This window comes from Globicephala melas, chromosome 12 (assembly GCF_963455315.2).
Source record: "Globicephala melas chromosome 12, mGloMel1.2, whole genome shotgun sequence".
In the NCBI taxonomy this organism is placed as follows: Eukaryota; Metazoa; Chordata; class Mammalia; order Artiodactyla; family Delphinidae; genus Globicephala; species Globicephala melas.
The window spans coordinates 27,922,475-27,938,074 of record NC_083325.1 but is presented as its reverse complement, the minus strand read 5'-3'; the positions used below and the strand labels follow the sequence as shown (position 1 = coordinate 27,938,074).

Genomic DNA, 15,600 nt, shown 5'->3' with positions numbered 1-15,600 from the left:
TCTCTGGATGATCAAGAGAGGAAGTAAGGCGTGGAAAGAATTCGGCACAGTGTCTGGCACGCAGCACGTGCTCACTAGGTGTTAAATGTTAGTATCGTCCCTTTCCTTCTACCTCATTCTTTTCTAGCCTTTGCTGGTCTCTCATTTCTCTGAACTCCACAGTCTACATTCACAATTGAGCATCATTTAGCCCCAATCTTGTCTTTGAACACAAGGCTTATCCCATAAAGGATAGTAAGTTCCTGATGGTAGAATTAGGGCTTTTCTCTCTGATGTCCCCCAAAGCACTCAGCACAAAGCTGGGCCCACACCACACGCTGGAAGAACATTGCTAATTCATCATTAAGAACATTAATTCATTCTCGGCTAGGGAAAAGATCCATGATGGATTGTGACAATGACCACCATCACCCATCTCTTCCTTAGTCCTTTTGTTAAAGTCTGATTGCATGAGGCTATTGGCCTTTGGAGAGGGGGGCAGATTGAGTTTTGGTCCCAATTCTTCACTCCTCCCTGCATCCATATCTATGCCAGGGGAGGAATTTGTTTCCATGCTCTTGGTGTTGCTTGGCCATATAACTTGCTTTGGCCAATGGCATGTGGGAGGAAGTGGCAGTGTGCCAGTTCTAAGACCAGGCCTCAGAGGCCTCATATGTTTCTGCTGGCCCTCTGTGCTCCTAACATTGCCAAGAGGAGACATGCCCTGACTAGTGCCCTAATCTGAGGATAAGATGTGAGGAGCAGAGTCCAGCCTGGGTGAGCTGACTCCCAGTTGACCCCAGACCTGCAGTGAGAAGCAAAACTGCCTCGGTCAAGCCCAGTCTAGATCAGCCAAACCCTGGGTAATTGCAGATCCCCAAGAATGAACGCTTATGGCTGCCACTGAAATTTTGTGGATGTTTGTTACACAGCACTATAGTAGCAAGAGGTGATTGATACAGGGATTACTACATATGAAGAGTGAATATGCTATCCTCCCTGAGAAACATTCTTTACCATTACTAATGCACCTTGAATTATATCTTCCCTAGTGATACTGGTTCCTGAGCAGCCTAGCTTATCTACCCACTCCACCTGGTGACCATTGGCCCACCTCTGCGGCCTCCCCGGCTAGTCCAGGAAGAAGGGAAGTTTGTGTTTGAGCCTCGTCTTAGGACAGAATCAAGAATGGGGCCAATTGCACCCATATGGCAACTGGCTCACGAGAAAAATCACATCTTCACTTCAGGCCTCCGCAGTCAGAGTGTTCTAACCTCTGCAGAGAGATGAGGTCTCAGCGTGAGAGAGAGGCACCACCAAATATCTCAATCTGCTTGGCCAGAAGTGGGACACGAACAGTTGAAGACAAGGACAAGGAAGCAAGCCCGCTGGTCACAATTCTGTGCACTGTGATATTGGGACTCAGAACTGAGCAACCCCCTACCCCATAAGAAAGTGACTTAAGCAATAAGGAAAAGAAAATTTTTTTTTTTTTTTTTTTTTTTTTGCGGTACGTGGGCCTCTCACTGCCGCGGCCTCTCCCGTTGCGGAGCACAGGCTCCGGACGTGCAGGCTCAGCGGCCATGGCTCACGGGCCCAGCCGCTCCGCGGCATGTGGGATCCTCCCGGACCGGGGCACGAACCCGTGTCCCCTGCATCGGCAGGCGGACTCGCAACCACCGCGCCACCAGGGAAGCCCAAGAAAACTTTTTAAAAGTATTTTAAAAAATCCAGAGGGGAAACAGGGTGTGTGCCAAAACAACTGGGTGGTGAAACTTAAGTCAGGGGAAGACCACAGGGCACAGAATCGCCTTGCTTGGCAAGATAACGGCAGAAATAACTGGTCCTCCCATCCTCCACCCCATCTCCATTTGGCTAATCCCTCCTCATCCTCCAGGTTTCAGCTTAGTTGTCACTTCCTCCAGGAAGCCTTCCCTGGCCCTCAACATGATGTTAGATTATATGCTCTCTCAGCACCCTGCCTGCCTTCTTTGCAGTATTCATCTCAGTAGTAAATATCTGTTTAAATTCTATCTTCCTTGAGAGCTTCCAGAAGCTTCAGAGGGGTGAGACCATATGACATTCACTTCTCAAATACCTGGGAGTCCTCGCTGGCAAAGCAACAGTCCTTTGGCATCATACCCTTTTCCTCCACACTGACTCACTCAATTCTAAACGTTCCTCTTACTTTTCAAAAGACCTTCCGTGGGCCCCAGTACTCAACAATTTGCCTGTTTTTTCCTTCTACTTTGTCTCCACCTTCTGATTTATACAGCTAATGATCTGAAAAGTAACACTTCGGTGCGTTAGGGGTGCTGCTATTTAAAGGATCCCAACCAGTTAAAGAAAATATCTTTTGTCAAATGAATGTTTGCCCCTGACTGGTCAATTCCAGCTTAATGAGCAACAACTCTTGGATGGTATAAACTAAGCCAAAATGACTGGTATCCAAGTCTGGGACGAGGAGGGTTGGAAGGTGTCAGAAAGGCTGGGACTCAGCCAAACCCTCACATAAGCGAACCCTCCATGGTCCACCCTTCCTCCCCACAGAGATGACTTGCTTACACCAGCACTTTTGGAGAAATGGGGTTTCTAAGTCCACACAGTCATCTGCAGTGTTAAAATGAGAGGGTGCTGAGTAGAGTCCAAGCTCCAAACGTCCCAAGACAGAAATCTGGTTTGGACATAACCCAAGGCCTCTGGACTCACTGACAGGATGCTCCTGGTCTGCCCTCCTCAGTCTCCCAGCTGGATAGCAGGGTTCTGGCCTTAAGTTCTGAGACTTCCAGAATGACAGGGGGAGGGGAGAGGAGGACAGCAGCGTCAGGGAGCTCAGGGCTGAGAGGGGAGGCACGATGTCACCTGGGAGAACCTCAGGCCCACAAGAGAAACCCAGCTCCCTGCCCTGAGACATTATGGGAGCCAAGGGTAAAGGCTGGCAGCTGGGGAAATGCAGAGAGGACGGGATGGGGGCCGGGACCCTGGCCCTGCTTCTCCCCAGCCACACATGCCCGGAAAGGACAGGGCTGCACACCTCTCAGTGGAAACATGGGAATTGAGATGCCAATTATAAGAAGTGACCACGGTTGGTGGGGTTCTTCTGGGAAGGTACCTGAAAAGGGGGAGCCATGAACTGCACCAGCCTTGGGAACAGCCTTGGTGGTGCACTGGCTTAGCCGCCATGCTTATGTATAAATTGGGATCTCTTTGCCACACATCAAAGGGGGAAAAGTTTCCATCTTCAAATGTTAAGCTTAAAATAAGACACTACATGGGTGCCAGTAGATCTGTGAAATCTGCTGACTAAACTGGCACCAGCTTCTGGGAAAAAACCAGCTCGCTTCTCCTGAGCTCTGGGAGTGAGCAGGGTAGGGGCGGGGTTACTCTCAGGCAAGGTGACAACAGCGTGGGGGTTCAAGTCAGGGATGCTCACCTGGGCAGGAGGCAGTTTAGATGTTGCTTCCAGAAGCATCTTAGTCGAGGCACCTGCCAGCCTTGCTCACTCCTTCCCTTTATCACTCAGGGACCCAGTTCTAGCACATTCGCTGGCACCCCATTTCTATTTTGGTGAGCATTTTAGTGGTTTCTGCATGTGTATATTTCTTACCCATTCTATCACGGCAGGGGCTTCCCTAAGGCATGGACTGGAACCTTCGCTCGCCTTCAGACCAGGCGTTTGCTGAGATGTTCAGTGCTACCAGGTGACAGCAGGGTCCTAGGGGAGCTGATGTGGCTGGTGGGAGCCAGGCCTCGGGTGGAAGTGCCGGGACAGCCACAGTGCTCCCTCCTTACTGGGCGAGGCAGTAGCCCCGGGAGGGAGTGGAACCAACGAGTCCTCACATTGCTTATCCACGTCAAAGTGCCTGGATGGAAGGCTACAGGTTCTCCACGACCAGTGGCCCCTCTTGGGACCTGGCCTCTGGCCCAGCTGTTCCGAATCCCGGAAAACAACTAATCGGGGCTAGGCAGTGAGGCCAGGTAAGCCTGTCATTTTGGCTCCGGCTGCCACTGAGGCCATCCCAGGTGATGCTGCCCCTTTGCCTCGGTCAAGTGTTCATACAGGATCTCAGATTCCAGGGATTCCTATTCTCACAACCTACACATTTATCCACAGAGGGATGTTTGCTCCAGGCTGGAAGAGGACTGGTCCTGATAGGACATTCACAGCGTCTACTTCAGCAGTAAAGCCCTGAACGACATGGGAGTGGATCAGCACCCAAGTTCCCATGATGCCTAGAAGGCCATAGTGACCCTGAAGTGATTGATTGGTCTTACAAAGAGGAGAGAGTGGAAAAATATGGGGTGTCCTCAATAACACCTGTGAACCAGACACAGTGCTGGCATCCCTTGGTTAGCTAGTTTATCACAGTTGATGGCAGCCATTAATTTTGAAAGGGTCCAGTTGGCCTCTTATGAGGAATAAGCCCCAAACTCAACTTCTCTGCCTTGGGAGAGATGATACTGCCGAAAGATATATCTTTTTATTTTTAAGCATTGATGGAATATTTATTAAAATTACTATGGCAGATTCTTGTTTGCCTACCTATAGCTATTCTTCACTTCTTTCTCACTAACAGAATCCCTATAATTAGGGATTGACTATATATCCAGCTAAGTTCTACATGGAATATAAACAGAACTGTTCTGTGACACTTTGAAGAAGACTACTTGAAGGGAAATGACTCAGCTAGGAGGTACATCTTTTTACTTCTCCCTTCTTTCTCCTCCCTGGGATGTGGCTGTGATGACTGGAACTTCAGCAGTCATTCTGGGCTATGAGGTGACTGACACTAGAAGGCAGCACTGAGAATGGTGTAGAAAAATGGAAGCCTGGATTCCTGATGACTGTGGGGATCTGCCTACCTCCAAAATTCTTTGGTATGAGAGAGAAATAAATTATTTTCTTTAAGTTACTGTTATTTCGAACTTTTTGTTATATACAAGTGGTCCTACTCCTAACTGATATAATCATATACTATGCTACAAAGAAAACCATAATAAATCTCAAATGGCAAAATTGTAGTGGTCACTCTCTCTGAAAATGAGATAAACTAGAAAATAATAACAAAAGAATATATCCTTTTAAAACCCAGTCACTTGGAATTTAAAATGCATTCTTCTGACTATCTAACAGACTAAAGAGGATTCAAAGCTATAATTTCAAACTTATTTAGAAAATAAAAACATAGATCACTATATATGAAAACCAAGTATTCGATATACTCAGAAGCAAATTCAGAGCCCTAAACAGCTTCATTAGAAGGAAAGAATGAGAATAGATAAGAATAAATTCAAGGCAAAAGATTAAGAAACCAGTCACAAACAAATCAAAGAGGAAAAGTGGATATTATAAAACAAGAGCAAAAATGAATAAATTAGAAAATGAAAACAGAAGAATTGATAGATACATCTAAGAGCTGATTCCCAGACACAACTCTCACAAATCTCGTTATTTTAATAAAGGAGATGGAGGTGAGAAGTGGGGACAAGACTCAAAACTCAGTCCAAGGAAAGATCATTATATTTTAAAAATCAATATTTAAAACTTTTCTACAACAAAGACACCAGAGAGTAAAGGAAGAACAGCTGGGAGAGAGATTTGTAATATATATAATTCAAAGGATTAATATCCAAAATATATAAGGAATGCTTACAAATCAATTAGGAAAATACAGCAAATGGAAGAATGGACAAAGGATGTTAACAGCTAATTCACGGAAGAGGAAATGTAAATAGCCAATAAATATATGAAAAGAAGTGAGATCTTTTTGGTGTTCAGGGAAATGTGCATTGCCTTTTACACAGCAAACTCAGTTTCTGGAATGGGCCCTCAAGAAATCATCATACTTGTGCAAAAAGAACTTTATAAGGATTTTTCACAGCACTGTTATTTCTAATAGCAAATAATCAGAAACAATCTAAATCCATCACTATGGGAGAGAATGCTACTCAGCAGGAAAAACGAAGAAAGGAGGGGAGGAAGGAAGGAAGGGAGGGAGGGGAGGAGGGAGGAAGGGAGGGAGGGAGGGAGGGAGGAAGGAAGGAAGGAAGGAAGGAAGAAAGGGAGGGAGGGAGGGAGGGAGGGAGGGAGGGAGGGGATCCTTATGTAGGCAAACTGCTAAGTGTAATTAAGCTACTTGTAGATAAATAAGTGTATTTTTACTTATAAAACATATCTATCTAAAAACAAATTTTTAGTGATGATTCATATCTTTGCAAATGCCTAGAAAAAAGCCTGAAAGTTCACACCAGACTTCTCACAGAGGTTACTTCTGGGAATAGATTTGGAGTTGAGGGTCGTCAGAGGAACTTTACTTTTTTTTTTTTGCATTGTTTGAATTCTGAGCTGAGAGAACATATTCATGTATTACTTGTATAACTTTAAAAATATTCTTGGTGATATTTTTGAATTCCAAAGAACATATTCATGTATTACTTGTATAATTTTATAAAATACATGGAGAAGGTTTTTTTTAATCCTAAGGATATTTCTGCACTCCAAAGATAAAGAGAAAAAATACCAAAAGCTCCCGAAGGGAGTGGGGGAGGTTTACCAATAAAGAAAATGAGAATCAGGCCAACTATTGTTCATGTATAAGAGGGAAAAAACGTCATTTCAGATATGGAAGGACTCAGAAAGTATTGCCCACACACTCAACATTACTCAAAGAAGTACTCTAGCAAAACATAGAGAACACACACACACACACACACACACACACACACACGAAAAGCCTAAAAAATTGTGAAGTTTAATACAGGTGGTAAGCAAGGATTCAAAAAACTGGTGAGATTCCAGATTATTTCCAAAATCTTGACAGGTGTGTACGGGTGAAATGGTAGAGTAGAGAGTAGGGTAAAACGGTATGCTAAAAGTCTCTTCCTTTATGGGTAGGGTTGGGGAGGTCCTATTTACTATTCAATTATTGATATTAATAAGGTAGATACAGCTAAATCTCTCCATAAAATACTATAGGAGGGGCTTCCCTGGTGGCGCAGTGGTTGAGAGTCCGCCTGCCGATGCAGGGGACACGGGGTTCGTGCCCCGGTCCAGGAAGCTCCCACATGCCGCGGAGCGGCTAGGCCCGTGAGCCATGGCCGCTGAGCCTGCGCGTCCGGAGCCTGTGCTCCACAACGGGAGAGGCCACAACAGTGAGAGGCCCGCGTACCGCAAAAACAAAAAAAAAAATAATAGGAGAATGGTAATTAGAGAGGATTAGGATGCTCCCCTTCCAAACCACTTAAGAAATCAAAAGGACCGATGAAAATTACCACTCTAGTACAAATCAGGAAAATAAATGGAAACAATAACAAACTTGATAAGCAAACCAACAAACAAGCTACTTGATGGCTGGGATAAGTGCTCACAATAACCAGTGGCAGAATAAATATGAATGGGTTCCATTAATTATTAAAGACAGAGTTTCTCAAACTGGGTAAAAAAAAGTAGAATGAAGCTCAATTTTGTCTATGAGTGACATATACACAGAAATTAAATATCACTCTGATATAAATGTGTAGGCAATAATTTACAAGGCAAATAAAATGGGAATAGAAATATTAATATGAGATGAAGTAGAGTTCAAGACAACAATATTCAATGAAACAGGGATATTTCGTGTGTGTGTGTGTGTGTGTGTGTGTGTGTGTGTGTGTAAGAAAGTGAGAGAGGTGGGAAGGTGGAGATTATAACATCAAGAAGATAAAAATGTCATGAACACACCAAACCCCACTGCACTGAAATATATACAGCCAAAACTATAAGAAATGCAAGGAAATTAAATGCACACAATTACAGTGGGGAAAACATAATACTTTCTCAGAATATGTCAGAACAATGTAGAAGTTTCAGGGAAACTACAAAAGGATAGTGATGAGAATGATATTCCCTATACATGTTGATATATATTTAAAATATATGTATAAAATGAAATATTGCAAGCATACAGAGAAGTCTAGAGGATACTACAATGAATATCCACATACTGCCAAATCTTATCATTTTGTCAAATTTTTGTGAAAATTTTATCTTTTTAAAAGATGAAACATAACAGATACAAATGAAGCACCTCCTGCTCTGCTAGATTCCATTGCCTTCTCTCTCTCTCCAGAGGTAAGTAGTATCATGAATCTGTTGCTAACTGTTCCCATGAATGTTTTATGGATCCTTGAAAAATACACCCATAAATATATATACATATAATATTGCTTTGCATATTAAAACATTATATAAATGACATCAGACAGTATTATTACTCTGCTACTGTTTTTTCATTCATCATTGTTTTTGAGATTTATCAATATTGATAAATGTAGCCCTGTCCTTTATTTTCTTTCCTGTGTTAAGTATTCCATTGCATGACTAAATCATGAATATTTATCCATTCTCTTGATGGACATTTCAGTGGTTCCCTTTCTTTTTGCTATTATAAACAGTGCTGCAAATATTTTCTTTTCATATTTAATGTGTTTTGTGTATGAGGTGAAATCTAATTTTATTTCTTTTTCATATAGGTAGCACCATTTGTTAGATGGTCCATCCTTCTTCTCCACTGATTTGTCAAATATCAAGTTTCCATATGGGCATGGGCATGTTTCCAGACTTTCTGTTCTGTTGCAATGATCTATTTGCTTATCTCCAAACCAAAACCAAACTGTCTTATGCTACTTAGTAGGGTGACTCTCCTCTTACCACCTCATTCTTTTTTTTTTTTTGGCTGCGTTGGGTTTCCGTTGCAGTACACGGGCTTCTCATTGTGGTGGCTTCTCTTGTTGCGGAGCACAGGCTGGAGGCGCGCGGGCTTCAGTAGCGGCGGGGTGTGGGCTCATTAGTTGTGGCACATGGGCTTAGTTGCTCCGTGGCATGTGGGATCTTCCCGGAGCAGGGATCGAACCCACTTCTCCTGCATTGGCAGGCGGATTCTTAATCACTGTGCCACCAGGGAAGTCCCACCACCTCATTCTTGAAAATTGTCTTGGCTGTTCTTGGCCCTTAGCTTGTTCATATAATTTTTAGTATCAACTTTTCAAGTTCCATGAAAAATCCTGCTGAGATTTTGATTGGAATTTTATTGAATATAATTAAATATAATTTGAAGAAAATGGGTATCTTCATGATAATGAATATTCCCACCCAAGGTGATATATCTCTCCATTTATTTAGATCTCCAATGTCCTTCAATAAAGTTTTATAAGTTTTTCCATAAAGATCTTGCACATCCTTTCTTGAATTTATTTTTGGTAACTTATCATTCTAAGTGCTATTATAAATGCTTTCTTTTTTAAAAAAATATCATGTTCTAGATGTTTGTTATAGGTTTATAGGCATACAGCAATTATTTTGTATACTTGTCTTACATCCAGAAATCTTATAAAATAGTAGTTCCAATAGTTTGCCTATTCTCATGAAAAATTTTGTTTCTTCCTTTCCAATCCTAATACTGGTCATTTATTTTTTCATGTCTTATTGTACTTGTTAGTCTCCTAGGAAAATGCTGGATAGAAGCATTACTATCAGGCATTCTTACCCTGTCCCAGACATTAAGATTTTACCTTTATCTGATTCATCTTTAAGAATGGTTCTTGCTATGGGGTTGGTTTGTTTTTGTTTTTTTTTTCTGACAGATACTGTATTAAGTTAATGAAGCTCCCTTTTAGACCTAACTAACCTTCTCTTTTAAAAAAGATTATAAATGGAGTTATGTTTTATCAAATGATTTTTCTGTATCTACTGAGATCATCATGTTTCTCCTTCAATTTGTTAAGGTGATGAACTATATTAATACATCTCTATTACCATTCTTGGTAAATCTTTTTTTTTTTTTTTTGCGGTATGCAGGCCTCTCACTGTTGTGGCCTCTCCTGTTGCGGAGCACAGGCTCCGGACGCGCAGGCTCAGCGGCCATGGCTCACGGGCCCAGCCGCTCCGTGGCATGTGGGATCTTCCCGGACCAGGGCATGAACCCACGTCCCCTGCATTGGCAGGTGGACTCTCAACCAGGGAAGCCCCTTGGTAAATCTTTTTTGATATATTTTAATACAGTGCTGGATTCAACTTGCTATTATTTCATTTAGACTATGTGTAATTTTGTAAGTGATATTGGCCTATAATTTTTCTTTCTCATACTAACTTCTTTGGTATTGGTCTCAAAGTGCCTCATAAATGAATTGGGGAATATTTCCTCTTTTTTATTCTCTTTAAAGAGTTTTGTAAAGATTGAGTTTGGCTATTCCTTTGAGTGTAGTCACCTGAAAGATCATGGGAGCCTAGTGGTAATTTTTGATTTGTTTGTTACTTCTTTGGTGCATATATTTTAAGCAACTGATCTAATTTCTTTCTATTTACAGGTCTTTTCAAATTCTATATTTCCTCTTGCTAGGCAGTTTTTGGTAACCTGTACTTTCTCAGAAATGTATCCATGTTTTCCTAAGTCTTCAAATTTCCTGCCCCAGATTGTTCAATGCATTTTGATCCTTTAAACTTCTATTACATCTGTAATTATTATACTTTTTAGTCCTAGTATTTTTTATTTGTATCTTCTCTCTTTTTTCTTGCCCAGTATTGCCAGAAATGTCTATTTAATTAGTTCTTACATAGAAGCTAGGAAGTTACCCTCAAGATATATCTCCAACAGTATCAAAACACATGCACAAGACTATCTATTCTTGCATTATTCATATTGGAAAAATAATGGAAATAGTCTAAATGTCCATATGTAGGAAAATAGTTGAATAAATTATGGTACTTCCATGTAGTATACTACTATGCAGCTATTTAAAAAAAAAAGAATAAGGAAGATTGCTATAAACTGATACACTGTGATTTCCAGGATATGTCATTAAGCAAAAAAAAACATTGCGCAAAAGGGTTATATAATATGGTGACTTTTATAGAAAAAAGAAAGGGAAATGTATTTGTATTTGCTTATTTTTACAAAAAGAAATAGGAAGGATAAAATTATTTACTTAGAGAGGTTGGGTGGGAAGGAGGTAGAAGGGATAGAGAGGGAAATGGGGCTTTTATTATGCCTTTTTTACATAGCTTTTGACTTCTGAACTATGTCGACATTTTATATAGTTCCCAAAATAAATCAATAAGAATGGGGAAACATCTGAAATTCAGTGGCAACAGAAATGAATAAACCTAACTGTATATCATATAAATAACATATACACACAGAAGAAAATTATTAATTCAAATAACTTTTTTTTTAATTCAAATAACTTTCGAACACAATTCTCTGACTATATACTCTCAGTAGGATCTATTCAACAGACAAAAAGAACTTCAAAGAAATCTCAAGCTTTACTTAATACATTTGGTGGGGGGGGGGATTAATACATGTTTGAGTAGCATTAATGTAGCAATTCTGAAATTCTTTTATTTGTATATATAAGATTTAGTAACTGAATAAATACATTGTTGTTGTATTCTCATTCAGGGAGAAGGAAGATGTAGATATGGACTGGAAGGAGGGGAAGAACTCTGAGATGTTGGATTGGAATTAGAGGTATTAGTATGTAGTCATGATTTTTAAAAAGTTGTATGTCCTAGCTCTGTCTGCTAAGAGGGCCTAGAAACAATGACACACCAGTAACAATGAGCACACCTAACTATCCAGATTTTGGTTCCTAAATACCATTCCCCTCTGAAAGGAACCAGGGCTCTTTGGAGAAATGGGGCAGAGAAACTACAAGATGAGTTTGGAATATCCATACATTGTGCCAGAAAGTATTGACGTACATACTCATAGCATAAAAAAGACATGTCAAATGGACACTGAAATTGCTTTAAAGGGTTTCTATTGGTCAAATTTGGCACAATTTGTATATAAAAATGAATAATGAAAAAAGTAAATTACTATCCACTGAATACAAAAAATATACAAGACCATACTGATAGTTTTAAAAAACAAGAAAATGGGAGGCAGAAGGGAAGACCCTTATTTACAGGAGGCTGCCAATTAATAAACATAGAATGAATGATATTTATGAAATATATAGGAAACTTTCAGACTAGGTAAATATCCTGTTCCCAATCAGTTTTTCACTTAGTGGTTTTAACATCTGTTGGTCATTCTTGTCTGTTTCCTGCTTTGGGCTAAGATGAAAAAAAGTTACTATAAACATTTATATATAGATCTTTGTGTGGACATATGTATTCACTTCTCTTGAAGTAAATACCTAAATGTAGGATTGCTGGCTCACATTGTAGTGTATGTTTATAAGAAACTGCAATATCATTTTCCACATACACCTGCCCTGATCCCAATCCCAATTCTAGGATCACATCCCACATTTAGTTGTTATCTCTTTAGCCTCCTCGGTAAAATGCAAGAGAAATGAGGATGTGTGTAGGGGTGTGTGTGTGTGTGTGTGTGTGTGTGTGTATCTCTATATATATCCTCTAAAAGACTTGTACAATCATGTTCAAAGCATGTTGTTGTAAACTCCAAACTGGCAACAACCCAAATGTCTACCAACAGTAGGATGAATAAAGAAATTTCTATATAGTTATAGCAGTGGAATATTATACAGCCATGAAAAAGAATAAGCTAATACTACATTTAACAGTAAGTCTCATAAACAATTGGGTGAAAGAAGCCAAGTCCCCAAAAAGTACACTTATATAAGTGATTCCATTTATATAAAGTTCAATAACAGGCAAAATGAGAATATAATGAAGGAAGGAGTCAGAAAAGTGGTTCCCTGTGAGGTTAGTACTCAGAGGGGTACATAAGAGGTATCTGAGACACTGGTAATGCACTATATCTTTATCTAAGTGATATTTACTTAGATGAGCTCACTTTGTGAAAACGTATCAAGCTTTACATTTATGACAAATGCACCCTTTCTGTACATTTGTTTTACTCCAATATAAAAAGATTAACAGTAAGCTTAATCCTGATTTCAAAACAGAACAAAAATAATGCTGAATTTTCCAGTTTTCAGAAGGCACCCTTACTTTCCAACTTCCCAAGCTTTCTGGGAAAACTTCCCTGTAATCAAACCAGCATGTCCTAATTAACGACAATACTTGAAATGGGAAATATACAGGGATGCAGGCACTTTGAGGCCCTGTTGGGTGTACATTGGCACACGTTCTATGGAAAGAGGTCTGACAATACACATCAAGAGAATTAAAAAGAAATATATGATATTTTCTCCAGTGAGTCCGCTCCAGGAATTTATCCTAAATCAACAACTCAAATATTTATTTGAGCGATGTAAAGTTATACATTAAAAAATTTTTGTAGACAAGAAAACCCTTTGAAGGTAATACTTACAATTGGCGTCCCAAAAGGAATGTAACCTGTGAGAGGACAGAGAGAAGAGTTGGGTTTTATAATCCCATCTGACTCTGTCCCACCTGCCTTTCAACTGGGAGGCCAGAGAGACTTCTGGCCTTGGCCTTGGCAGTGGCCCCAGGGAGAGGGCTCAGGTCAGTTAAGCGGGAGGCACCTCTAGCCCCAGACCTTTTCCCAGCCCAGCCCTCCCCAAGACAGAGGGCTCCCCTGTGTCCCCCAACCTCCTTGTCTCTGTTCCCCTCAGTCCTCACTCGCCCCCAAAGCCAGGGGCCCATTCCCGAAGGAGGCGCCCGTGGCCGGGGCGCCGCCACTCTGCACTTGGTGGTCCTCCCACGATTTCCTCCAGGAGCCATGAAGGCCCACCAACCTCCCCACAATGTCTCTGGAGGCCCTGGGACGTCCTCCTCCTTCCCTCAGCCTGTCTTTCTAAAACACACCCTTACTTTCCCAGCTTCATGACCATTTCTGGAAAGGGCATTCCCTACCCACCTGAGATGTGTGCCTCTAAGTGCCAGAGCTCTTTGAATCTCTAGGGCCCTGGCTGGACATCTCAGCAGAGCAGGAAAGGGCCGGCATGAAGTGCAGCTGGGCCCTGGCCGTCTCCCCACGGCTCATGGCACCCAGACTGTGGCAAGGCCCCTCCCCCAGCCTCACTGCTGTAGGCGGGCATCCTCCTGTCCCAGCCACTAACTTACAGCAGCCAGTCAGCTGGTGGCCCAGCAGCAGGGAACCACAATTGCACGGGTTACGTCTAGAGCAAAGGTTGGTGTCCTGCGTGTGCATATTTGTACACATGAGCCGCCACTCTCCTACCTGCACCCCTCCAGGGAGAGGCCCAAAGACTGATCAGAGAATCGCAGAATAAGCCAGTCTCGGGGGGAGAGCCTGCTATGGCCCCACGCAGGCACTGGGGAGGACCTACAGCCGCAGCTACAAGAGCCTTCACCGCCTTGGAGTTCCTTACGGCAAAGCAAGGGTCACCGGGCACTAACTGCCCGTTTGCACAATGACATGTGCTTGTCTGTTCTCTCAGCCCCGTGAGTTCAGGCTCTCTGAGCGGGGCGGGGGGCTGACTAACCTCCCGGACTGAGAACACCCACTGGTAGGGACCCTTCCTCCAGCCGCCTGAGGGCTTCCCAAGGCAGCAGCCACCAGCCCTCCCACCCGCCCTGTGACTCAGGGGTGGGGGTACACTCCGTAGCACTGAGAAACAGCATGGAGGAGGCATCAGCATGCTGGTGTGAGTCTGACCTCCGCTGTGTGACTCTGGACAAAGCCCTTAGCCTCTCAGAACCGTAGGCAGGACAACCACGCCGGCCCCAGCCAGTGTATGGGCGAGTGCTTTCCAGGCCATTAAGCTCTACGTAACAGAGCTGTCCCTCTAGTGACCACAGGGCAGGGACTTCCTGAGGGCAGGGATCTTATACCCATTCTTCCATTACCCTCTCTACCCACTGGTCTCCACAGAACAGGAATCCGCCTCCCTGCGTGTGTAGTGGTACAAATGTAGTGCATACATTCAGAAGGGCAGGCTAAAAGTAGGATCAGAGACAAGGGAGTTAGTCTGGGGGTTAACTGCATGAAAAGGCTGAGTAGGGAGCAGGGCTTGGAAGGAAGGCGCTCAGTGTGCACAGGTAAGAGAGGAGTGGCTCATGGAAGGCAGGGCTTGCCCTAGAAGGCGTCACCCTGGGGCTGCTGCTGAGTGAATGGGGTGTAACCTGGCATTGGGGGCACCAGATTCACCTGTGGAGGCCCCGATTCTACCCTAACTGCTCAGGCAGAAAAGGCAGACGGGCACATTTTAAAAGCTCCATAGGCTGGCCAGTCCTGTACAGTGGAGCCAAAGTGACCATGCAGGTGCGAGTGTGGTTGTGTGTGTAACAGGCTCTGTACGTCCCTCAGGCCAAGCGCATCTGGACACTCCTGGAGCTGTGACCATTGTAACTGGCCCAGGCTAGGCAGAACCAGAGGTTCCCAAGGGCTTACCTGACATTCTAAAGGGCATGAAGATCTTCTCATTGGTGTCCGGGTGTAGAATAGCCTGGCAAGAGCCGGGAACAGAGCACAGGGTGACAGCTGGGGAGGGAGATGGGACATGGGAGGGGGGAGGGGGAGGACAGCTCCCCCAGGAAGACTTAGGTGGCCAGTGGCTGTATCCCACCTTGCCTTGTGGCCAGTCAATCCTTCCCACCACTCGGGGCAAGAGAAAACCAAACATGGGCCATAAACAGAGCTTCTCCTCCTAACTAGTGCTCAAAGCTGAATGCAGCACAGAGCCGACCGTGTCTACCTTCCAGGCCCTCTGTCCCCCATG

General features: G+C 43.0%; 1 protein-coding gene across 5 annotated transcripts in view; it reads right to left on the bottom strand.

The window, feature by feature from the left end:
* SFXN5 (sideroflexin 5) overlaps window positions 1-15,600 on the bottom strand; it is a 116,547-nt gene that overhangs the window by 60,583 nt on the left and 40,364 nt on the right. For all 5 annotated transcript variants that reach the window (XM_030877554.2, XM_060309135.1, XM_030877560.2 and 2 more), the window contains exons 5-6: window positions 15,273-15,327; window positions 13,266-13,291 (exon numbers count right to left, since the gene is read on the bottom strand). In XM_030877554.2, coding sequence (XP_030733414.1) covers window positions 13,266-13,291; window positions 15,273-15,327 — 81 coding nt within the window. The remainder of the gene's footprint in view (window positions 1-13,265; window positions 13,292-15,272; window positions 15,328-15,600) is intronic.